This window comes from Antechinus flavipes, chromosome 2 (assembly GCF_016432865.1).
Source record: "Antechinus flavipes isolate AdamAnt ecotype Samford, QLD, Australia chromosome 2, AdamAnt_v2, whole genome shotgun sequence".
NCBI lineage: Eukaryota > Metazoa > Chordata > Mammalia > Dasyuromorphia > Dasyuridae > Antechinus > Antechinus flavipes.
The window spans coordinates 641,921,858-641,947,762 of NC_067399.1; the positions used below are offsets into that span (position 1 = coordinate 641,921,858).

Consider the following 25,905-nt stretch of genomic DNA (forward strand, 5'->3'; position numbering starts at 1 on the left):
CACATATCCCTGGGGGCACCTCTTGAAATCAGAGAGGCAAAATGAAGTTTGATGTCGAGGAAAAACCTCCTTTCCAATTGAGTCATCCACAAGTGGGATGGGTGAGGGAGTAAGTTTCCCCCTCTTTGAAGGTCTTTAAGCAAAGGCTGGAGACCCCCAGGTCAGGTATTTTCTAGAGTAGATTCCTCTTGGACATGAGTTGGACAAGGGGCAGCTCTGGGACCTGGATGCTCTTCAAATTCTTTACTCTATAGACATTTTTTACATGATGGCACATATCTAACATGTCAAATTGCACACTATCTTAAGGAGGAGGGAGGAGAAAATTTGGTGCTCAATATTTTCTTAAAATTTAATTTAATTTTAAATTAAATTAATTTAATTAAATTTAAAATTAAGAAAATTAAGTTTAAAAATGAATATAAAAAAGGAAGTTATTTTGTCCCACTCCAATATCCTAATCCCTCTGTCCTTTCTGTGCTCCCAGGGTTCTTTCCACTAAGTTGAGTCCTTCCTAGCTTTTATTGCTCTGCTTCAAACCCAGTGAATTTCTTGGGGGTAACATCGCTTCTTTGCTGTCACTGAAGAAATCTGGCAGCTCCTGTGATTCTAAGTCATCTTGTCTTTGCCTCTGGGGAGCTCCTTCTGCCCGTCCTATTTGGGCTGATGGACCCAGGTGTTACCTGATGGTACAAAATGCCTCTCCTATGTCACACCTCCCATCTCTATCTGGTTAATAGGTGACTAACTTCCTATCAATCACAAATCTTAGGGAGAGTTTCTTCAGCATTAATGCCTCTTCCTCTGCAGGGGCAGAGTGGGACTGTCCCCAGGCTCCCCAACCACTTAGAATGGGGAAATAAGATACCCCCCATAGGTACTGGCCAAACCCTTTGCCTGAACCCATCCTCCTGTCCCCCAGACAAAACCCCATCCTCCAGTTAACAAAGAAACCCCATTTCTTCCCTCCGCCTCCTGTGAGATGTGATGTGAGAGCCCTGGATTTAGAATCAGAAAATGGGGCTCAGTTCTCTTCCAAGCTGCTCATCCTTAGGCTCATTGCTTTGTGCCCCCATTTCTAGTAAGGGCTGACATGGCCTAGAACACTAGGCTTTGAATTAAGTCCTGGAGAGGAAAGACAGACAGACAGAATAGAAGTAAAAGGACTGTGTGTGAGAGAGACTGAGACAAAGACAGAGACAGAAACACAGACAAAGGAAAAACGCTAGAGAGAGGAGCTGTTATGCAGAGGAGGCAGGTACAGCTGAGGTCCCTGGGAAGCGGCCTGGCTGGGCAACCTTGAAGATGGAGCCTCCCAAACTTGCTAGTTAGGGTTCTGAGTACCAGTGACCGGAAGGGAGTGGCCCAACAGAGTGGTGGGAAACCTGCCTGGGATGGGACATGCTAGAGCTCTGTCCAATTCAACAAGCACCTGCCATGTGCGGGAGATGCAATGTGGAAAGAATACTGGCCTTGGAGTCGGGAAGGTGGGAAGGAGTTCAAATTCTTCCTCAGATGCTTACTAGCCCTGTGACCTTGGCATTCAGCCTTAGTTTCCTTATCTTTAAAATGGGACTAACAGTGGTACTCTACCAAATAGTGCATGAAAAGCACTTTGAAGATTTTAAAAGAGCCACATAAATGCATTGTTATTATCGTAGAAGGCCCCTTCTCTTGGCCTTGGAGAATCATGGCCTGTGGTCTGAAGAAGGAAGAGAAAAGGCTGCATAAGGCTGTGTGCCTTAGAGCTTCACACATTCTACCTCATTTGATAGATCAGTATACATCCATATGCATACATTAGTATCTAATATATCTATCTATCTAATATAATATATTCTAATAAACATTTTATTGCTGTAGATATGTATTTCTGATGAAATTTTTGTTGTTATTCAGTTGTTTTCAGTCATGTCCAACTCTCTGAAACCCCATTTGGGGTTTTCTTGGCAAAGATACTAAAATAATTTGCTATTTCCTTCTCCAGCTCATTTTATAGATGAGGAAACTGAGGCAAAAAAAGTTAAGTGACTTATCCAAGGGCACCCAGTCAGGAAGTGTCTAAGGCCAGATTTGGACTCGGGAAGAAGGGTCTTCCTCATCCCAGGCTCAGAACTCTGTGCACTGAGCCATCTTCCCCTTAGCTGATATATATATATATGCACATATGATATATAGCTGATTTATAGCTAGATAAGATACATATACACATACATATGAGATAGAGCTGGCTTATAGATATATGAGATGTATATACATGTGATATGTACTGGTGCAGATAGATAAGAGGTAGACATAGATTACATATAGCTGATTTATAGATAGATAAGATACATATATACATACATATATAGATGGTTTCCAGATAAGATATATATATATATATATAAATGTATAATATATAGCTGATTTATAGATAGATAATAGATACACATATATGTAATTGATTATAAATAAGACTTATGGCAGATTTGTCTGTATAAATATACATGTAAATATATACACACATGTGTGTATGTGTGTGTAGGAGCAGAACTGCCCAGGTTGGCACTTCAAGGCCTGATGGGCAGTTTGGGTTACAGATAAGTTACCAATGACCCCAGGAGGGGAAGGCCCTTCTCCAAGGTCTCACCACAAACTGGTCCCCGAGCTAAGACTAGCACCCGGCCCCTGACTCTCAGACCAGCGGTCTTTGCCTTCTGCCTCCGCCATGTTCAGAACGGTTAAATGAGGCGCTCAGAAGGAAAATTGCCGAGGTCGGGATGTCTGAACAAGACCCAGAGCAGCTTTTCCCTTGGCAGAGACGCGGGCAGCGCTCAGAAACCCCTCCCCTCTGTGACTGACAGACCCATTGCCCCCCTTTCTCCCCAGCCCGAGCAGGTGCCATCAGCAGTAGCAGAGGTGTTAATGAAAGTCCAGATTGCTGGCCCTGCCTTCCTCCCAAGGGGCCTCCTTCAGGAGGCTGCAGCTCCCCTCCCTCCCCCGTCTCCCAGGGTTTGGGCTGAGGCTGGGCCAGACGGGCAGCCAGGAGTCAGGCCCTGCTCAGTCTGAACCAGCCCACCTGAAAGGACGCCTCTCCTCTGGCTCTCTGTCCTCTCACAGGTCCCTGAGCCCTGAATAGGAGAGGAAGAAAAGGGACAGATGGACGGAAGAGACGCTCTTGCTTTAGCTTTTTTTAGGGAAGGAGAGAAAAGGTGTCACAGTGGACAGGTGTCCAGGCTGGAGTCACAAAGACCGAAATAAAATCTTGCCTCAGACCCTGACTAGTTGTGTGACCCTGGGCACATCCTAACCCTGTCTCGTTTCCCCCTCTTTAAATTGAGGAGTTTGAACTAGATAATCCTGAAGATCCTTCTCAGCCCCAAATCTATTCTGCCATGATCCAGATTAATAGTGTGGAATAGTGATTCAAATACTAAATAATGCAAAAATCATTGAAATTTGGTTTTGGTATAAAGTATCTCTCTCCATCCCTAACTCCCTCCTACTCTCTCTTTTTATACCCTCCATTCCCTTTCAAATCCCATGGGGTTTACTTTTCTAAGTGTTCTAATGGAAAGAGCCCTGAACTAGGGATCAGAATCCTAGCTCTGCTGTTGACTAACCTGGTGACCATGAGCAAGACAAGGCTCCCTCTCTGGGTTGCAGTTTCCTAATCCAAAAAAAAGGTTTATCCAAAATAATTATTGTCCTAATACTGAAAGGGACCTCAGGGGCCATATACCCCAACTCTTTTTTATAATAGTTTTTATTTTTCCAAATACATGCAAAATTTTCTCCTTTTCTCTCTCCCTCCCTTAGACAGCAAATAATCCAATATAGATTAAACACGTACAATTCTTCTAAACATATTTCCATATTCATCATGCTGCACAAGAAAAATCAGATCAAAAGGGAAAAAACATGAGAAAAAAACCCAACAAACAAACAACAACAAAAAGATAAAAATACCATGTTTTGATACACATTCGGTCCCCATAGTTCTCTTTCTGGAGGCAGATGGCTGCCTCCATCACAAGTCTATTGGAATTGCCTCAAATCACCTCATTGTTGAAAAGAGCCAAGTCCTGTCACATAATCTTGTTGCTGTGCACAATGTTCTCTTGGTTCTACTCAATCAGCACCAGTCCATGTCTCTCCAAGCCTCTCTGTATTCATCCAGCTGATCATTTCTTAGAGAACAATAATATTCCATAACATTCATATATCATAACTTATTCAGCCATTCTCCAACTGATGGGCATCCACTCAGTTTCCAGTTCCCTGTCACTATGAGAAGGGCTGTTACAACATTTTTGCAAATGTGGGTTTTTCTCCCACATTTTTTATGATCTCTTTGGGATACAGACTCAGTAGTGATACTGTTGGATCAAAGGGTATGAAAAGTCTAATAACTCTCTGGGCAGAGTTCCAAAATGCTTTCCAAAATGGTTGGATCAGTTCACAACTCCATTAAAAATGTGTCAGTGTCCCAGTTTTCCCACATCCCCTCTAACATTTATCATTATCTTTTCCTGTCATCCTAGTAAATCTGAGAGGTGTGAAATGTGTCCCCTAGCTACTTAGAAGGTAGTGTCATAATTAAACTCACTTTACAAATGAAGGGTTAAATGACTTGTCCAAAGTCATAAAGCTAGGAAGGATGATCTTCCTGACTAAATCACAAGTCCTACCCATCACACAAACATTTTGAAGATCAGGAAGTTGAGGTCCAGGGAGGAAAATAGCTTTTTAATGATCCTTCTAAACATTCTGACTCTACTTACTCAACACTTAGGTGTGGACCAAAGGCTGTTGGCGTTTGCCCTTCCCTATTCCTAATTCGGAATAAATAGTTCTCTATGAATTATCCTTGAGCTTATGTAAAGCATTTCCTTGACTTCTCTAGAGATGAAATCCTTTCTTCTCTTTTTAAAGGTAAAAAGGTAAAAAGAAACAGGGATCATTGTGGTTTATTTTACCCAGCAGAGAGAGCAGTGCTGCTCACTTGAGATAACACAGTAAATTACCATCAGCCTTGGGATAAGATGTTGGGAATCTCAGTTCTTCATCCTGTGTTCACACCCAGACTCTAGGTTTCCCCAGAACCCGGACTGAACTGGGCTGACCCTTTTGTGTCTGAGGAACTCAATGGCCCTGGTTTCCTTCCCAACTTGGGACAAAGAATGGGAGATCAGAATGGAGGGCCCAGAAGTTAGGAAGATAGCCAGCAGGGAGGCTAAGAAAGCTCCATGGAATAAAGGGCAGAAAAAATGTCAATTTACTCCTTCCAGAGAAGCTCCACCTCATTATCCCTCTTTCCTCCTTTTCTCTGCATTGTCAAGTTTGCTCCCTGCCAAGGTCTCCGGAAATGAAAATCGATCTGCAAACCATATATTTTTGTTCTCTCTTTCTCTCTCTCTCTCTCTCTGCCCCCACCTCTCCCTCTCCCCCTCTCTCTTTCTGTCATATATATATATATATGTATATATATACACATATACACTCTCATAATATATATATATATATATATACACACATATACTCTCATACTATATGTGTGTGTGCTTAACAGATGCTTGTTGGTTGATGAACCCTTCTGGAATTCTGTTTCCGGAACCACTAAATTAGCAAGGTGGATCAGATGAGCTTTATAGTCCCTTCTAGCCACTGAAAAGACAAAATTCCGGACTCACAGCCGGCAGACAAAGCTGAATCCCTTCCCCAATTCCTCCTCTTCATCCCATCTGTTGGAGAACTAGGACCCTAAGCTTTGTGACTGGAAAGGACTGAAAGACCATCTGCTCCAGTATAACATGGTACAATACGAGGAAACCCAGGCAGGAGGTGCCTTGACCTGCCCAGGATCCCACAGCCCCGAGGTCCTGCAAGCCCGTTACTCAGAGCCCCTCCCTGAGCTTTCCTCCTGCCATCGGTCAGAGGGCCCTGGTCAGGAGGGTGATGTGGCGAGGCAAGGCCAGGCCCCCTTCTGGCCTCTTTCTGCCTGGCCTGTTAGGACGGGAGAAATTCCTCCTCGGCTCTCTCCTGCGTTGCCATGGCTCCCGAGCACTTGGTCCCTCTCACCTCCTCCCAGAAACACCCGTTTCTGATGCCCTCCTCTCTGACAGGTGGGCCTGAGGCAGAGGGGCAGGCAACAGCCGGCTGCTGAGGTGGAAGAGAACAGGAAGCCGGGGGCTGCAGAGGCGAACCTCACAGCCCCTCCTGTCTGTTGGGGAAGGCTGAGGGCCCCTCCCCATATCCTGCTCACAGAGCCAGTCCTGAAGCACTTAATGACTGCCTGCTCTGGGCTCCAAATGTCCCCAGCGGCTCAGGTTGCTGAGATACAGCCTAAGGACCGAGGCATTGACAGGCCTTTCTCCTCCCCCCGACTTCTCCCCCCAGTCCTCTCCTTTCTCCTGGGCTAATGGGGTGTCAGACTCTTGGAGGAAGGGCTCAACCCCTCCCTTCTCAGTTCCTTCCCCGTTCCCCCAAATGATTGCTCAGCACCCTGCTTGGAAGCCTGGGAACTCTGAATCCCAGCAAGCTTAGGGAAGGGAGAGGGAGGAGGAAAAAACCAGAAAAAGAGGAAAAAAAGAGGCTTTGTCTTAACTTTGCTTCCATGGAACCCACTTTGGGGCCCCTGATCCAATTTCTACAATATCTAGGATGTAAGTGGGGAGAGTCTGCAGTTGCCCCCTCTTCAGCATCCTTTGGTACTTGGCAACCTAGAAACCCAGCCAGCTCCCTCTCATCTGTAATTTAGTTCAGGGCTTCTTAAACTTTTCCCACTCACAACCTCGTTGTGAGAAATTTTTACACGACTTTGGGTATATAAGTATATAAAATAGGTATAAAAACCAAACATTTACTGATAATAAAGCACAATTTGGTGACCCTCACATTCAGTTACAAGACCCCATGGAGGTCGGGACCCACAGTTTAAGCAGCTTTGGTCTAGTTGACTATTCTGGGTCTCAGTTTCTCCATCTCAGCCACTGATTGAATATCATCAGCTTCCAGATTTGGAAGGGACCTAAGAGACTAGTTTAGTTATGCCCCCATTTCACAGATGAGTACAATGAAGCCCAGAGAGAGAAATGATTTGCCCAGAGTCACACAGGTAGAATTAAAACCCAGGTTTTCCGACTCGAGGCCAGAGCACGCAATGCTCCCTTGCTGGGCACCCCTCAGTACTTTCCACACTAGTAATTTCTATCCTTTTTGTTCCTACTGATGTAGCCTCAGAGGATTTGTTGTTGTTCAGTCATTTCAGACATATCTAACTCCAACCTCATTCAGGGTTTTCTTGGCGAAGATACCCGAGTAATTTGCCATTTCCTTCTCCAGTTTATTTGACAGATGGAGAAACTGAGACAGTCAAACAGTGCTAAGTGTCTGAAGCCAGATTTGAAGGAAGATGAGTCCAGCACTCTATCCCTTGTGTCATTTAGCTGTCCCTAGTCTCAAATAATAGCAGAATCTAAACTCTGTGAAGCAGGGGCTGCTTAATTTTTCTCCTTTTTTCTAGCTCCAGTGTCTCCCACAGTAACAATCCCACAGAAGATGTTTAATACACGCCTGTGGAATTGAGCTGCCATATCTCATAGATGGCTCACATCGAACAAAATTGCAGCCCTAAACTTGTAGAGTTTAATTTTTTAAGCTAAGAGTAATACTCTTATTTATCCATATTAATTCATTAATTGTCCATATTAGATTTCATCTCATTGGATTTGTCCCATCATTCCAGCCCATTAGGATCTTGTAGCATCCTGTTTCTGTTGTTGAATGTACTGATCCCTCCCAGTTCCTCATAATTTGAAAATGGGAAAAAGCTTACCATCTATTTCTTTGACCGAATCATTGATCAAAATGCTGAACAAGGACAAAATTAGACAGTATTTCCCTTCAGGAAGACACCTACATATTGATCCTCTGCTTATTCAGCCATCCAGCTACCATATGTCTATCACATTCAGCCCACTGAAGACAGCATGGTCCAGTGGAAATTTAAATTTGGAGTTGGAAGATCAGGCTCATCTCTCTGGGTTCTCTCATTTGTAAAATGAAGCTTCTAAGGTCTCTTCTAGCTCTAAGTGGGAGGATTCTATGATAGTTTCATTTGTTCATCCACAAAAGACATTCTGAAATACGTGATGTATTCAGCAATTCCATGATCCAATGGATTAATTATCAAGATGGTCAATAGTTATCCTATCAAAAAAGGAAATAAATCTAGTCTGATAGAACCTGGTTTTAGGGGACTGAGGCTTTCCTTAATGCTCACAAATCACCTATTAGTCTAATAGATGGATACAACAACCTATAGTTTCCAGAATCTACCTTCTTTCTCTTTGGAGCATCTGCCCACCTCCAGTCTGTGCCATCTCTCAGTTCCTCAGAAACAGCTCTTCCTACTGGGCAGCTATCTTACCTGGACCATCTGAGAGCGCCCTGAAATGCCATTCACCTAGTGGCAAAGTGATGGATTGGGAGTTAGTAAAACTGGGATTTAAGCCCCAGGAAAGACACTTACCACTTGTTTGACTTTGAGCTCAGTAACTACTGTAGTAGAACTAGAGTCAAGAACCTTTGAATTAAAATCCAACCTCAGACACTAACTAGCTGTGTGACCCTGAAAAAGTCACTTCACCCTGCTTGCCTCAGTTTCCCCATCTGTAAAATAGGTAGAAAAGGAAATGACAAACCACTCCAGTATCTTTGCCAAGAAAGGCTCAAATACTGTCTCAGTTGACAGAATTAAAAATGACTGAATAACCAAAAAACCCTCTTTGAATTTCAATTTCTTCATTTGTAAAATGTGAATAATGATAGTACCTTTCTCATAGGTTATTGTGAGGATCAAATGATTATGATTGTGCTTGTGAAGGATCACACTTATGCTTATGATGATGTGATTATAATGAAGATAATGGTTATAATTGGGATTTTTACTCACTTGGACTTGGAGACCTGGATGCATTGAACAACAAGGGACCCTTTCCTCTCCTCACTTCCAATGGACCTCAAATCTTCTTATAACCTTGTTTGGCTACTATTCTTGAGTTTGGATGCTATTCTTGTCAGGGAGTTTCCTTGGCACTAAAATAGAATCGAGTAGTTTTGCTTCCTCTCTATCATCTGTTACCATTACACCATCTGCCCCTTCTTGTAGCTCCTTCTTGCTCCAGACAAAGATGAAAACAAAAAGCCTTTCTTTATTTCCATTCATCCTGGGCTTTATCATTCCCAACCTCATTCCTAAAGGTCTGTGTCGCTCGCCTGAATTTGGCCTTGGTTATTGCCCTTGGCTTCCATCTTTTTGTAGTTTTCTTTTTAAAATCTGGACCCCTCTGTGTAGTCTAATTGGTCTCTTTAGACACCTGCTCCTTTTATTCTTCTCCATCAGGGTAATTTGAAATTGTATTGTGAGGATTTCTTCTGTCAATCTCCCATCTCTCTTAGTCTCAAAAAGCATAAGATCCTGTGTCTATCATTTCATGTGGAAATCTGATTTCCTAAATCTACTCCCCTTGTTTTACAAAAGCAGAAACTGAGGCTCAGAAATATAAGCTGACTGTCCCAAGTCACAGAAATAAATCAGTGTCTGTGACTTAAATCAGGTTTTCCTTCTCCCAAGTCAACACTAGGTAGCCAATCTAACTCAAGTTCTAAATCCTCAAAGTTTTCAAATGGATTATTGATATTATAATAACTGTTTTCTCAAATCCTAGTTAGATTCACAAAAGCCAGCCCAAGAAGGGGAAGAATATGAACCCCTAGTTTCCTAGATGAAGAACAAAAGTTGTTGCATTCATACAAGTAAAGATCAGAACTGGATGTAAAATGCAAGATTCCCTTATCCTAAATTTTATAAATTAAATAAATTACCAAGTAGTAGGGGAGGAGATATGTGAATGTCCTCTAAGGAAGAAGGGAACCAACAAGGTTGGCGAGGGGTACAAAGTACCTAGGTTTGAGTCAGAACTGAAATGTCAGCAAGAAGGACAAAGGAGAGGAGATGGAGAAGAGTATTCAGATAGAATCCTATTTAGGACTTTCTTACTTTTCTTTCTGGTGTTCACTCTCTCTTCATTCTGACATAGCATCTTTCACTTCCTTCAAGATGAAATTAACTTATCACCTTTTACAGAAAGCTTTCCGATTCTCCCAAGAGCTACTGCTCCTCTTTCTCCCCAATGACCTTCTAGTTGTTTGTTCATATTGATTTTGTAACTATTCATACATGCATTTGTTTTTCCCTTTGGAGTGTAAGCTCCTTGAAGTTTTTGTTTTTGTTTTCATATTCCCAGATTTGAACACAGTAGCTGGTACATGACTGGTAAGTGCTTAATGAATACTTATTGACTGATCATTTTTGTCACAGTCTCACTCAGTCTTTTGCTTCCTCTGTTCACCCACCCCAAAACTATTCAAATGGGACTCTTTTTGTATATCTTTATTGATGCTGTGGGTATAGGTATCTCCTTATTTCTTTTCCTCAGGTACAAATGTTAAGATATTCTAAAAAGGAACTCTGGAGGAAAGAAATTAAAATAAAAACCAACTTGCAAAGAACAGAAATAATCTTTTAAGGTGATAATAGCTAGCATTTATGTAGCACTTTTACAAATTTGCAAAAGCTCTTTTACCCATGTTAACATATTTGAGCCTCACAACAACCCTATGAACTAAATATTGTTATTATTCCCATTTTACAGATGAGTAAACTGAGGTACACAGGGTCTCGTAGCTTATAAACATTAAACTAGGATTCAAGTCCAACACCATTCACTCCACGACCTCACTGCCCCATCTGCCTCCAGAGGAAGTCATCATTGGGCGAGAGAGAGCAGATTCATATCCTTTTTGTGTCTCAGACCATATTGGCAAATCCAACGAAATTTATGGACTCTTCTTCAGAATAATGTTTTAAATGCATAAAATAAAATACACAAAATTACAAATGAAAATAAAGTGAAAATAAAGGTTTTTCCCCACCCAACTTCACAGATTCTCTGAAATCTATCCTTGGATTTCAGGTTAAAAATGCCCACCAAAGAGTCCTGGGATTCCTTCAGAGTGAGGAGCCTCCTTCCTCTTCCTTGGATCAGCACCTGCTCTGAGGTTGTTAGTCAGAAAAGCATTTTTTATGAAAGATGTACAAAGACAGTTTCCACTTTCTGGATCTGGTAGTTACTGGAAAACACTGAAGCATTAAGGGATATGTCCAGGGCGTCTTGGCCAGCTTTGCCTCAGAGGTCAGATTCTGAACCTCTGGCTCCTTAGTCAAATCAATGAGTCGTGATTCACTCAACCTGAAAAATAGTCACAGGAAGTCTTCCCCTTCCTCCTCACTCCTTCTCCCTTTCATTCTCTTTCTCCCTTTTTATTCCCCCCATTTTCCTTCTTCCTCCCTTCCCTCTCTCCTCTCCTCTTCCCTCTCTATCTCCTCCTCTATCCAGGTGGCCAATGGTCAGAGCGCTGGGCTGAAAGTAGGAAGACTCATTTTTCTGAGTTCCAATCCGGTCTCAGACACTCACTGGATGATCCCGGGCAAGTCACTTCGGCCTTTGTTCCTGGGTTTCCTCATCTGTAAAGTGAGTTGCGGAAGGACATGGCCAGCCACTCCAGGATCCTTGCCGAGAAAACCCTCAATGGGGTCAGGAAGAGGAGGCAAAACTGAACCATAAACCACCGTGTTAAACAGTTCAGTCCAACAAATTTCAGTTAAGTCCCTACAATGAGCAAAACATTTTGTTTAGTGCTGGGGGAGATGAGCCTCGGACTAGACACAATCCTTGCCCTCAGGGAGCTTACAGTTCAGTGGAGGATAAGGCACACACGCAGCTGTATTCCCCAGTTGCTGTTGGTTAGTCATTTTCAGTAATGTCCAACTCTCTGGGACCTTTTTTGGGGATTTCTTTATGAAGATATTATAGCTGTTGCTGATTTTACAGATGAGGAAACTGAGGCAAATGGTTAAGTGACTCCCCAGAGTCTCACAGTTAGTAAGGGTCTGAGACCCGATCTGAACTCGGGAAAATGCGTCTTCCTGACTCCAGCTCTGGCACTCTGTGCCCTACCTGCCCCCTATTTCTATTTTAAAGCACTTTCCTCACTACAATTCAGCAGGGTAGTACAAGTATCACTGCCCTCATTGCATAACTGGAGGGTAATGTGCCTAGTGGATAAAGAGCTGGCTTGAAAGCCACGAGCTTTCCGTGTTCCGCCCCGTACCCACTTTTGGTGCCATCCTGGGATCGCTGCGCGCTTTAGGTAACTCCCCTAAGATGAAAGGTACATTGGTGAAAGAAAGCAGTCTCCTTACCTAGGATTCTGTAGCAATGAAATTAAAGGTCAAGTCCTCATCCCTATTCCCATTGTGCTGACAGATAAGTTCAGAGAGGTTGGATCTGGCCAATTAGACATCTGATGTCCCCGCCGGATTTGAATCCAGATCTCCTGAGTTCTAAGTCCAATGCCCTTCTTGCAATGCCTTGTCATCTAGAGAAAGATGCTGGGGCCACACCGACCTCTTGGGGAACCCAGATTCTGAACTCTGCTATCTTGTACTTGCCCGCACAGTGTCATAGATGGCGTCTGAACCGATTCACCTGCATGAATCCTTTCTCTCCAAAGAGATGATCTAACATCGCAAAGAAGAATTGAACCGTTTACTTCAGGAAACACCCCTTTGCCCGCTGGTTATGCCTGAGAATCCTTCCCTTGATGGCAAAACCTTTAGAGGGGCTGGCGGAGAACGCGGGATTCTGGGAGAGGGACCCGGCCACAGGGTGTCTCCTACAACAAGACCCTGAAGCTCTGTGGGGAGCAAGGGCACCGCGGAGGAGGAGAAATAGCTCACAAAGAGAAGACAGCTCAGGTTCCTCTGCATTTCCACTTTCCCTAAGGCCCAAAGGGTGTTTTAATATCAGCTCATCATCACTTTTGCCAGTGATATGCAAATGTCTCTTTAAAAGTCCCCAGCCCCAGATGGATCTCGCCGGCAGCCTGGCTCTCGTAGCTGACAATCCACCTGAAGACGGGGCCCCTTTAAATCGAGTGGATCTTTCCAGTGCCTGGGGCTGACCCTCCACATGAAGTGGCAGGGGAGGGGGGGGGGCGGGGGCCGCGAGCTGGGAGCAGAGAGTCGAGGCAATTTTCAGGAACATTGGGAAGTGTTGATTAAGCGTCTCCATGGTGAGAGTCTCCCGCTCCTCCCCCCAGTGAAAAAGCCTTCCAGAAATTATGAAATTTGAACACGGCATGAATCAACACCGGAGTAATTGCTTGGCTTGTTTGCATGTGTAACAAACAGATTTCTGGAGGTGAGAAGAGAAGAAAAAGTGTGCCCTTAACTGTATAATTACCTTGGAGAAATTCTGTCTTCCTGCTAAGCATTTGCAGTAATCCCACAGACAGACAAAACTTAAGAAACCAAAGGGCTGCTTTATACATACATACATACACACACACACACATATGTACATACACATATAAACACATTCACACATATACATACATTCACGTATAAATGTTCCTAGACTCACCTGTAGTATATAAAGTGCAATACATGAATGTAAGTGGGAATATAATACATATAGACACATGCAGATACATATATGCGGATAGATAAATAGATGGCTAGCCCTTCGGGGGCTACTTATTTTTATCCGTATCATTCTGGAAGGTTTACAAAGCTTCACACACAGTACTTTACCTGTTGTTTACAACTTCCCAAAGACAGAGGACATTCCCAGATCGCACAGCTAGATGGGATGCAAACCCAGGACCTCCCGACTCCAAAGTCCAGACCTGCATCTGCTTTGTACCATACTGCCTCCTAATCATCTGAGCCTCCAAAACTCTACATGAAAGCTATTATCATCCTTATTTTGCAATGAGGAAATCGAAGTCTAATAAAGAAACTTCTACAAAATGACATGTTAGCAAATAGCAGAGTTAGGACGCAAAGGTTTCTCTGATTTCAAATTTAGGACTTTCCATATCACGCTGCCTGGAGGAGAAACTACTGGCAGCTAAATAGTGGAGTGGTTAGAATATTGAATCTAGAGTTGGAAAGACCTGAGTTCAAATCTCTCCTTGAATACTTACTAGGGGTATAATCCTGAAGCATTTAAACTTCATTTACCTCAATTTCCTCAATTGTGAAATGGAGATAATAATAGCATTTCCATCCCCAATTGTTGTGAGGATTAAGTTATTGTCATTATTATCATCATCTATTTATATATTATGCTATATAAAATACAACTTTGTATTATTGTAAATTATTTGTAAAACATTTAAGGTTTTAACTACTTAGCACAGTGCCTGATACAGAGAAGGCACTTGGTCAGTGCTTCCCCCCATCCTTTCTCCTCTCCCACTATATAGCCCAAAATTCCATCAGTTAGCACCAATCAATCTCAACCCAGTGGCTCCCATGCACTGGAGCCATCAGCAGAATAGAAGAATAGAGTCTCTTTCCTTAAGGGACCTCATAACCTAGTTGGAGAGAGAAGACTTAACAGGTGACAGAGTTGGAGAACAGTACAGGATAGTGTGAGATCAAGAGTTAGCTGACCTGGGCGCCTCAGAAACTATGAGTTATAAGAGAGGAGAGAACAGAGCTTCCTGGAAGAGTCTGGGAAGGCGGTCTGTAGAAGGAGGCCCAAAATTGGAGAGAAAAAAAAAGAATGGTGGAGAAAGATAATTGAGGCCAAAGGAAAGGGAAATATGGTTAAAAGCAGTAATAGCAGATTTGTGGCCTAATGATTAACCAAGCTTCCCTTGTCACTGGCAGAACTGACCCAAGAAATAGATAAAATGTGTATTTCTTGATATGATTTAAGAGCCCTCTTTACGCAAAAATATCTCCCCCATCAGTACCTGATATGTTGCCATTAGAGATCTTAGCCCAAAACCAAAAACAACACCCCCCAAAAACCAAAGAAATTAAAAGGCTGATATTAAAATGCATATGTTAATTAGGAAGAAAAAATAGTTCATGAAATACCTCACACCTCAAATGAATTCCTGCACAGATTGGAGCATAAGATGTAAGAATAGGTAATTTTAAAATTTTATTAAATTTTTTTATGTTCAAACATATGCATAGATAATTTTAAACATTCAACCTCGAAAAATCTTGTGTTCCAAAAATTTTTTCCTCCCTTCCTTCCACCCTCTTCCTCAGATGTCAAGTAATTCAATTTATGTTAAACCTGTGCAATTCTTCTATACATATTTCCATAGTTATCATGCTGCACAAGGAAAATCAGATCAAAAAGAAACAAAAGAGAGAGAAAACAAAAAGAAAGCAAACAACAACAAAAAGAGTGAAAATGCTATGTTGTGATCCACACTCAGTTCCCACAGTCCTCTCTCTGGTCTCTCCATCACAAGACCATTGGAACTGACTGGGATCACCTCGTAGTTAATAAGAGCCACGTTCATCAGAATTGATCAACATATAATCTTGCTATTGCTGTGTATAATGTTTTCCTGTTTCTAGTCATCAGCATCAGTTTATATAACTCTCTACAGGCCTCTCTGAAATCATCAATATTCCATAACATTCATAGACTATAACTTATTCAGCCATTGCCCAGTTAAGGGGCAGCCACTCAGCTTCCAGTTCCTTGCCACTACAAAAAGGGCTGCTATAAACATTTTTTGCACACATAGGTGATAAGTAAGTTTTGTTAAAAGGAAAATGGAAAGAGGGTCATCAAATATCAGAGAGCAAGGAAAATGAGGGAGAAATCTGTAATTTGAACCCAGATCTTAATTCTAAGGCCAGCATTATTGAGTAGATCTTCTTCCCACAGGCTCCTCTCCTGGCTCTGCTTGTGACCTTCTAGATTTTGTCAGGTCTCAATTGCCTTCTCACGTCAACACTCCTTCAGTCTTAGAACCCTCTTCTTCCCCTCTTGAGTTCTTCTAAGAATCTCCATTTTGGGAAGGTACCCAAGCCATTCATTATTTCTATCTTGGCTTTGTTTCTGCCTCTCCATACTTTCCCCCCAGATTCCCCAGGTTATGGGAACCTTTTCTCTCCACACAACCCAGGTTTTCAGCTCCTTTTTGTGTGTTGTCTTCTTCCATTAGAATATAAGTTCCCAGACCAACTCAATATCGAGAAAATTAAAAGCATAAATCACCATATCATTAATAACAAAAAATCTTATGTCAACAGATGCAAGAAAAGCTTTTGATTTAATGCAACATCCATTCTTATTAAAAACCCTAGAAAACATATGAATAAGTGGAATTTTTTTAAAAAATGATAACTAGTATCTAACTGTCGTTGTTTGTCCATTTCCAAAGAGAATCAGTGACATCGTGGGATAATGTCTTGACTAGTGTGCAAATTGAATTGAAGTGAGGCAGGGTTGCACAAGTTGTATTTTCTCTTCCAGGATCATTAAAGTCCAGTGCCAAGATGAAAATCAAGATGCCTGGTAAGGTCTGGGGATGCAGTGTATGACCTTGATGTCTTTGATGTCTGACCAACCTCTAAGCACTCCTCAGCACCTGCTTTAGTCATTTTTTTGGCTATAGAACAAATTGTTTTCATCTGCCCCTTTTGCTGGGGAGTCTTCATGTGCTTGGGACAGATACTCACCTATTCACTGCTGACTCACTAATGAATTTAGTCCTGTTGGTTACCTTCAATTTGGTACAGCGTACTGCTGAGGTGATTTACTGGGACGTAGCCACCATGCATTATACAGATTCTTGGAGGTAAAAATCGGATGCATCAGGAAGACATCAAAAATGAATGAATAGTCCTGAAAAAGGCTCAGCAAATTCTCACACTAGAAATATTTCAGTCTTCCTTGAATATCCCACAAACCCTAGTACTTATCTAAAACCAATTGCAATCACTCTCTGTAATGAGGATAAACTAGAAGCCTTTTCAATAAGATCAAGAATGAAGCAAGAGTGTCCATTATGATCATATTATTCAGTATTGTACTAGATATACGAGCTATAGCAAGAAGATCCCTTCACTTGCCTTCCCCTCTAAAAGAAATTGAAGAATAAGAATAGACAATGAAGAAAGAAAATTGTCACTTTTTTACAGATGATATATGATGGTATACTTAGAGAATCCTAGAGAATCAGTTTTAAAAACTAGTTGAAATAATTAACATTAGGAAAGATGCAAGATATAAAAATAAACACAAATTATCAACTTTTTTATATCATACAGAACCCAGCAGAAAAAGATAAAAAGAGAAATTCCATTTAAAATTAAATGTAGATGGTACAAAATACTTGGGTCTCTACCTGCTAAGACATAATTACAGAATATTCTTTATACAAATAAGGACAGATCTAAAAAAATTGAAGAAATATGAATTGCTTATGTGGGTAGGCTGAGCAAATATAATAATATGACAGTATTACCTAAATTAATTTACTTGTACAATACAATGCCAATCAAGCTACCAAATAATTATTTTACAGAGCTAAAAAAATAAGAAAATAACAAGAATAACAAATTTTGTGAGACACAAAAAATCAAGAACATCAAGGGAATGAATGAAAAAATGAAGGAAAGTGACCTACCAGTCCTAGATTTCAAAGTATACTACAAAGTGGTGGTCATCAAAACAATTTGAGACTGATAAAAAAAAAAAAGGTTGGTTGATCAATGGAGTAAATTAGGTACTCAATATACAGAAGTAAAGACCACAGTAATCTACTGTCTGATATACCCAAAGATCCCAGATTTTAGAACAAGAACTCACTATTTGACAAAATATGTGGGAAAACTGAAAAACAGAATAGCAGAAACTAGGCATAGAACAATATCTCACACTATATACAAAGATAAGATCAAAATGGAGACATGATTTAGACATAAAGGTTGATATCATAAGAAAATAAGGGGAACATAGAAAAAAAATTCATGATCAAAAAAGCATTAAAGAGGATCGCAAGAGGTAAAAAATGGATAATTTTTATTAAACTAAATTTAAAAGGTTTTACAGAAACAAAAACAATGCATCTTTGAAAGCAAAAAAAAAAAAAAAACAACTGGAGGAAAATTTGTTTCAGCAAGTTTCTCTGATAAAAGCCTCATGTCTTTCTTTTTATTTTTTTTGTTTATTTAAAAAAAACATTTTAAAAAAGAAAGAAAAGGAAAACAAAATTAAACAGAATATTGTCATGTGCCCAGCAGCACATCAGGGAGGATTCAAAACACATAACAATAAATTTCCAGTTCAAGAAAAGTTATATAACAGTAGAAGAAATCATAGTCATGAGTGTCCATCTTTTCTTTGCTTCTATAAAGGTTACTCTTTTGACTCTTTTTTGTTACTTTATTCTTTTTTTCTCCTTTAATTTTCCTCCACCTCCCCCAAGCAGGCTATAGTTAAGAAATATTTAATAATAAAATAATATTAAAATATAATTAATATATTTAATAACAAGATATATATACTCATATCCACACACAGACTCACATACATACACACATAGAGAAACATGTATCCACAGCTACATATACTCAGACACACACACATGCATTTGCCCATATGAAAACACATAGAAAACAGTATTAGTATTGGTGGGAAAAAAATGTATATTTCTCTCTTCGTTGAATCTTTGTTTGACTTTGTCTGAGATAAATGATTACTAAGCATACTTTTTTCCCTAATAAATTTGACTCTTGATCCTTATTGTAGAATTTCTGTATATCTCTTCTGTCCTATCCCTGCTAACTCTTCTACTTTAATTCTGCTCCTTAACTTGCCTTGCCATTATTTAAACTCTCTCCTCTCATGAATCTCTTCTTCCCCCACCCTTTTCTTCTCCCTCCACCCTTCCCTTCTCACTTACTTTTTTCTAAATTTTAAAGGCACTATACCCTTCATGGTAGAGATGTAATTTTATTTATTTAATCCATTTTAGGATTTCAGGTTGTAGGTTTTCAGAACTACAAGCCCTCTTTCCTCCTCGAATGCCTCTGTGTCTTCCTCTGCGCTTCATTTGTATACATTTTTCTTTTGAGCTACCCAATTACTAATATCAATCTTAAACATATGGTATACATTTCCACATAAAGAAAAATAAACAATTTGTGCATGATAAATTCCTTAAAATTAATCTTGGATATTGGCTCTTGTATGTTGAATTCAGTTTTGGGTGAAAGTCCTAACAATCTGTAAATTTGTTGAATGTCCATTTTTTTTTCATTCAACATTATGCATACTTTTGCTGGATATGATATTTTTGACCACAGGCTTAGTTCTTTTGGTTGCTAGTATATATGATTCCAGGACTTGCAGTCTTTTATTGCAGCTGCTAATAAGTCCTATACAAGTCTAATTGTAGCTCCAGTGTATTTGAATTATTTTTTTCTTGTTTCTTGCAGAATGTTCTCTCTGATCTAGGGTTTTTGAAATTTGTAATAATATTCCTATGTGTTTTCCCCAAAGGATCTGTTGGAAGTAGTGATTGGTGGACTTTTTCTTTTTCTACTTTTCCTTCATGTTCTATCACTCCAGGACAATTTTCTTGGATTATTTCTTGAATTATTATGTCAAGGATCTTTTTTTTTATCACAGTTCTAAAGTAGTCCAATTATTCTTATGTTTTCTCTTTTTGATCTATTCTCCAGTTGTTATTTTTCTTGTTTCATATTTTGTTCTATTTTTCATTCTTTATATTCTATATTGTTATTTCTTGGTGTCTCATAAGCTTCACTGACTTCCCTTCCCCCAGTTCCAATTTTCAAAGAGTTATTTTCATCTTTAAACTCTTTATCTCCTTTTCTAGTTAGATAACTTTTTCCCATAATCTTCTTGTTTTTCTGGAATGGTTTTTACTTATTTTAGTTTTGCCTCAATGTTTCTTATTTGATTTTTAAACCCTTTTTTGAGCTCTTTTATGAATTCTTTCTGGGCAGGGAGCCATTTCTTTGGGGTTATTCTTTGGGGTGGAGAAGGCTTTTTTTTACTTCAGTATCCTCTAAAGATTAATCCTGTTCCCATAGTAATTTTCTATGGTTGGGGTCTTCTTTGCCTGTTCATTTTTTTATGAGAAGTATTAGTTTAAGTACTACTAATCTAGGATTAGGGGAATGGTGCCTTTAGCTTTACTTCAACTCTTCCCTCTGTCCTAGGACCCCCAAACCAAGAACTCCCCTTCCAGCAAGTGCCCACAGCCAGCAGCCTCCCTGTCCCCCTGCTTCTGCCCTCCTGATGTGCTGGTTCCTATTCCCCCAGGCCACTCTCAGCAGCACAGCTGGGTCTGACGTTCCTAATCAGCCGAGGTTCCCTCAGTCTGACAGGTCTCAGACTGATGCAGTCCAGGAGACGAAAGTTCCTGTGGTTCCTACTGAGGCTCTAGTCAAACCCAGCTCACTCTAGGAGTTCCCACTGGGTATTTGTGCTGAGCTAACCTGGGAGTGTTTGCACTTTACAGGGGTTAATCCTCAGCTTGGGGTCTTTCTTTGGATCTTATCAGGTTGCACCAGGAGGACCCCTGTTCTAAACTTAGGGAAATCTGGAGAGCTTGAAACTTACTGATGTATTCACAATCTTCCCAGAATCCTCCCTTTTAAAGGACTCATTCCTTAAATACATAGAGAACTGAGCCAAATTTATATAAAAAAGAGACCATTCTCCAATTGATAAATGGTCAAAGAATATGAACAGGCAGTTTTCAGAAGAAAAAAATCAAAGCCATCTATCATCCTATGAAAAAATGCTCTAAATAACTAATAATGAGAGAAATGCAGATTAACAAATTTTGAGGTCACCACCTCACACCTATCATATTGGCTAATACTGACAGGACAGGAAAATGACAGATGCTGAAAAGGGGATGTAAAAATAGAGACACTAATGCACTGTTGGTGGAATTGTGAAGTGATCCAACCATTCTGGAGAACAATTTGAAACTATGCCCAAAAAATCTATAAAACTCTTTGAATTAGCTTCTAGGTCTGTAGCCCAAAGAGATTAAAGAAAAAAGGAAACGGCTCAACTTTTACAAAAATATTTATAATACTTCTTTTTCTGGTGGCAAAGAACTGGAAGCCGAGAGTATGCAAATCAATTGGACAATGGCTGAACAAGTTGTGTATATGATTGTGAAGAAATATTATTGTGCTATAAGAAATGAAGGAAATGGTTTCTGAAAAATCTGAGAAGACTTTGCATGAACTAGTGCAAAATGAAGTGAGCAGATGCAGAAGAACATTGCACATGTAACAGCAGTATTGCAACAATAATCTACTATGAAAGACTGAGCTACTCCAATCAATAAAATGATCCACGACAATTTCAAATGACTCATTGTGAAAAAAGTGTAGAGAAATGATGGTTTCAGAGTTTGAGTGAAAGTATATTTTGCCCTTTATTTTTCTTATTGTTGTTTTTCTGCAACGTGTCTAACGTGGAAATGTTTTGTATGACTTTATATGTATAATGAGTTTTATATTTGTTGCCTTCTCAATAGCTGGGCGAGAAGTGAAGAGAGAGAAAATTTGGAAGTGAAAATTACAATTAAAAAAGAATGTACGTTTTTTGAGAACAAGAACGGTTTTACTTTTTGCTCGCATATATATCTCCAACATGTCACATCATGACTGGCACATAGTGAGTGATGAGTAAAGACTTATTTTTATTTGCCTGAGTTCTTGAATCCTGGGCTAGAAAAGGGAGTTGAAGGAACTCTTTAGATACTTTGCTACCTGAAGGCTACACCACCATGTTGTGTCAAGCACGCTTTAGGTTGGTAGGATATTAAGCACAGAAGGACTCGGTACAATTATCTATTATCGCTTCCATTTCACACCTAAGAAAACTGAGGAGAAGTGAAAAACTAAACCTCACAGAGCTAGGGAATAATAATAGCTTACCCTTTTCTTGTTCCATCCCATTCTTTTTCAGAGGAGCTTTCTTCTTCGATTCTTTCTCAATGAATATTTGTGGGCACTAGTGTCTGGCACTGCTGAGTCAACTAGAATCAGTCCCGCTCCACCTGGGGGCTGGCACAGATGTCTCCAAGTCTGTGGAGCAGCGACACGGGCATCCCCTGGGCAGATGGGTTAGAGTAACAGTTAGAGGCTGTGCGATCCACTGGCCTCTGGTGATCGGGAGTGGACGGGGCAGAACTGTGGCTGGGTGTCTTCCTCAGTGAAGGGGCATTCCAGGTCTGGCAATGCCATCGGGGGCCACAGACATGGCAGTCAATGAGGAGGGTGTGGCAGGGTCAACAGCCAAGCATCCTTAGTCATCGCACCCCCCCATGAAGGACGAGGGGATGACACCGTCTCCCTGCTCTCACGGAGACCTGGGGAACTTACTTTCCCTTCTTCTGAGGGGTTGGGGGCAGGTTCTGTTGCCATGGGGATGCTATGTGATGTCAGAGGTAAATGAGAGCACAGGAAGCCATCATTCACAGACCTGTAGGTTGTTAATATCCGAAGTAAGAGCCCGGGGTTAATGGTCCTCCATGCTGGCCCCCTTCTTTTCTTGGAGGCATCTTGGCCATGATGTGAGAGAAGAATCGGAGTCTCTCTGTTTGGCCCCATAGGGAAGAATTAGAAGCAATGGGTAGAAACTGGGGGAGACGAGGGTTAGGGAGATGAGCAGAGGAGCAGAGGTCGGCTCAATAGAAAGAAGAACTTTCTTCTGGCTGAAAGAAGAACGGACCTCTCTCTAGGAAGTAGTGAGTTCCCTGTTCCGAAACCTCTTTAAGGAGATTTTGGGTGACCACTTGTCAAGGATGGTGGAGAAGGAATAAGGAGACTGATGACTCAAGACCTACTTTGGGGTTGGGGAAACAAAACCAATGAACATGTCTGACTCATTTTGATTTTTTATTTCTCTAAAGCATTTATCGCTCCTGGGTTCCTCTCTCCTCCCTGAATTTCCCTGACTCTACTCTCTGCCAATCCCTCAATCTTTCTCACAGGATCATCATCCATAGAGAAACATCAGGGCTTTTTCTCCTTCCTTTGTTCTCCATTGCTGACTTCCTTAGCCTTGCCTCCCACTCCACCGACTAACCATTAGCTAATGGCTAAGTGGACAGGGCATTTGGAAAGTTCAAATACTGCCTCACATACTTCCCAATTGTGTGAATCTAGGCAAGGCACTTCACCCCTGTCTGTTTTAGTTTCTTCATCTGTAAAAAGGGGCTGATAATAGCCCCCATCTCCTAGGGGGGCTGTGAGGTTTATAAATGCTTACATAGTGGGCCCTCATCATTTATTTGCATTTCAGTTATCCAATTACTATTTATTAGGTGCCTACAGTATTAGGGTATATCTGAAGATACAAAGAAAGGTTAAAAAATGACTATTTTCAAGTAGCTCACAGCTTAATGGAGACAATGAGCCAATAATTAGGTACAAATAAGATATAGACTGGGGATAACCTCAGAGGGAAATGTGTGAGCTCAATCATTTCCATCATATCCAACCATTTGGGGTTTTCTTGGCAAAGAGACTGGAGTGCTTTGACATTTCTTTCTCTAGATCACTTTATTGATGAGGAAAGTGAGGTTAACTATGGTTAAATGACTTGCCTAAAGTCACCCAGCTAATTTCTGAAGCAGGATTTGAGCTCAGGGAGATAAGTCTTCTTGACTCCAGGCCTGGCAGACATTAAGATTAAAGAAATTGGGAAAGGCTTCCTGTGGAATGTAGGATTAGAGCAGAGAATTAAAGGAATCCAGGAAAATGAGAAAGCAGAGATACAGGCTGAGTATTCCAGGTATGGGAGGATAATAAGCCTGGTCAGTGTCACTGGATTCCAGAGTACATGAAAGAATGGGGCTCAGGGAGATAAGGGCATAAGGTGTAAGAAGTCTGGAAAGGCAGGATGGGACGGGTTATGAAGGATTTTAGAAGTTCTAATACTGTGTCTCCAAGTGCTTGCTGGACATCTGCCCTTAAATGTCCCATAGACACTTCAAACTCTACAAGTACAAAATAAAATTCATTACACACACACACACACACACACACACACACACACACACACACACACACCCTACTCCTTTTCTCTTGAGTTCCTATTTTCTTCTGAAATAATATTACGAATCTTCCAATAAGCTGAAGTCGACACCAATTTCGGAGTGATTTTGGACTCCTCAGTCTCATTCATTCCCAGGCCTCCTCTCCTATATCTGAGCTATTGACAAGTCTTGCTGACTCTGCCTATGAAAGTTGACTCTGCGGGAATTGTTGCTATTTCCTTGGAAGGATGAGACCTCCGATGCTTCTCTTACCCATCCAGATGTTACCTGCAGACCACTCAGGGAAGAACGGCAGGCTTCCAAAGGCCGATTCTGCTCACACCTTCTCTTCCTCGGGGTCATAGGGCTGGCTCATTAGGAAAGTCAAAGGTCCAGCGGCTTATCTACAGGAGAGCTGTTCCCACCAGCAGGGATTTCTGTATGGCTTTCACAGTCTGAGGGGGACCAGATTGACGCCATTAATCAAGTAGACAAGGATCTGCCTTCTGCTTAGCATTATCCTGTGGTTTTTCCAGTCCCACTTTGTCCTTTCCCCTTTCCCCTCCTTCCTCCTCTGCTTAATACTAATAAGCGGAGAGGAATTTTTCAGCAGGGGATCCCCAGTTCAAAACATCTATGGGAATAAGACTTGCCCTACTAGGAGCCATTAAATGGGTGGTTTGCTTTCAATTTTCCACTCTATCCTTTTAGCCCCTGATCCTCATGGACCCAGTATCTGCTGTTCTTACTCTTCAACTCAAGGTCCCACCTGAGGCCTGTATCTCCTAAGTAACCTGGACCCTAAGACTTATCCTCTTTCCTCTCTCCCCATCCCCCCTCACCTTCCTTACTCCATTTTTCTACAAAACCTTTTCAGATTGTGTTCTAAGGATACAGGACCTAGGTTTTAGTTTTACTTAATCTGATACACTAATTCAGGCCAAGTTGTTAAGGGCTGATAATAATTATATAATATTTGCTTTCTTTAAAGTTAAAACTCAAAGATTATGAATAATGGCGTATGCTTCAGCCTCATGTTCAATGGCTTGGGAAGGGGCAGGGAGAAAAGAGCATTTGGAACTGAAAATAAAATAAAAGAATTTTGAAACAAAAATAAAATAAAAACCACAGGGATCAGAAGGTAGTTGATAAAGAATACTAGCAGCAGGTACTTTTTGAACTAATCAACTCTGCCAGCTTTTCACTACTCCTACGTCTTCCATTTCTAGAGGGACAATGAGACCTCATATTGGGTAGACGAATTGGGCTGGATTACCTGGACAACATAAATGCAGAGGAGAGCTTTTATTTTAACAATTCCTTCCCATCATTTCCCAACTACGAGTTTATTTTAAAGACCTAGAAGAGTATCATAAAATGGCCAGAGCCCTAGCCTAGGTGTAAAGAATTGAATTTAAATATTGGCTTGATCGTGTGTTATGTGATGTATCAGTCATTTCCTTTTATTGGACTTCATCAGATAAATGAGTTTAATGGTCTCTTAAGGTCCCTTTCCCCCTTAATTTTATCTTTTGATACCGATAATATAACTAAAAATAGCTAGATGTAATTCTTCCCATTTTATTGATTGTAAAACAGATTCAACCATAGCTATTCCCCAACACAGATGTTCAGTTTTTACCTGACGAGTCTTCTCACTTCCTCCATGGGATCTTGGAGCCTTTGCTTGTTCCCATGTTCTAGGAGATACCTTCATCTGCTTGGAATCCTATTCATCCTGTGAGATCATATTCACATCCTAACTTCTCTGGGAGAGCATCTCTGACCCCTCAGCGGCTCTGATCTTACCTTTTTCTGTGCTTATTGGCCATTACTCCACCACTTAATTTAAATTCTCCTCACTTTGATAACTGCTCCATCAGTTAGTTAAAAAGTATCTGTTAAGAACTGTTAGTTATGGGTCCAAATTTA

The 25,905-nt window shown here is 40.9% G+C and overlaps 1 protein-coding gene across 3 annotated transcripts in view; it reads right to left on the bottom strand.

The window, feature by feature from the left end:
- CCDC33 (coiled-coil domain containing 33) overlaps positions 1–22,333 on the bottom strand; it is a 204,566-nt gene extending 182,233 nt beyond the window's left edge. For all 3 annotated transcript variants that reach the window (XR_007951217.1, XM_051982257.1, XM_051982256.1), the window contains exon 1: positions 21,869–22,333. Coding sequence is in view for 2 of the 3 variants with exons in the window: in XM_051982257.1 (XP_051838217.1) it covers positions 21,869–21,889 (21 nt within the window). In the remaining variant the exon portion in view is untranslated. The remainder of the gene's footprint in view (positions 1–21,868) is intronic.
- Between the last annotated feature and the right edge of the window lie 3,572 nt (positions 22,334–25,905).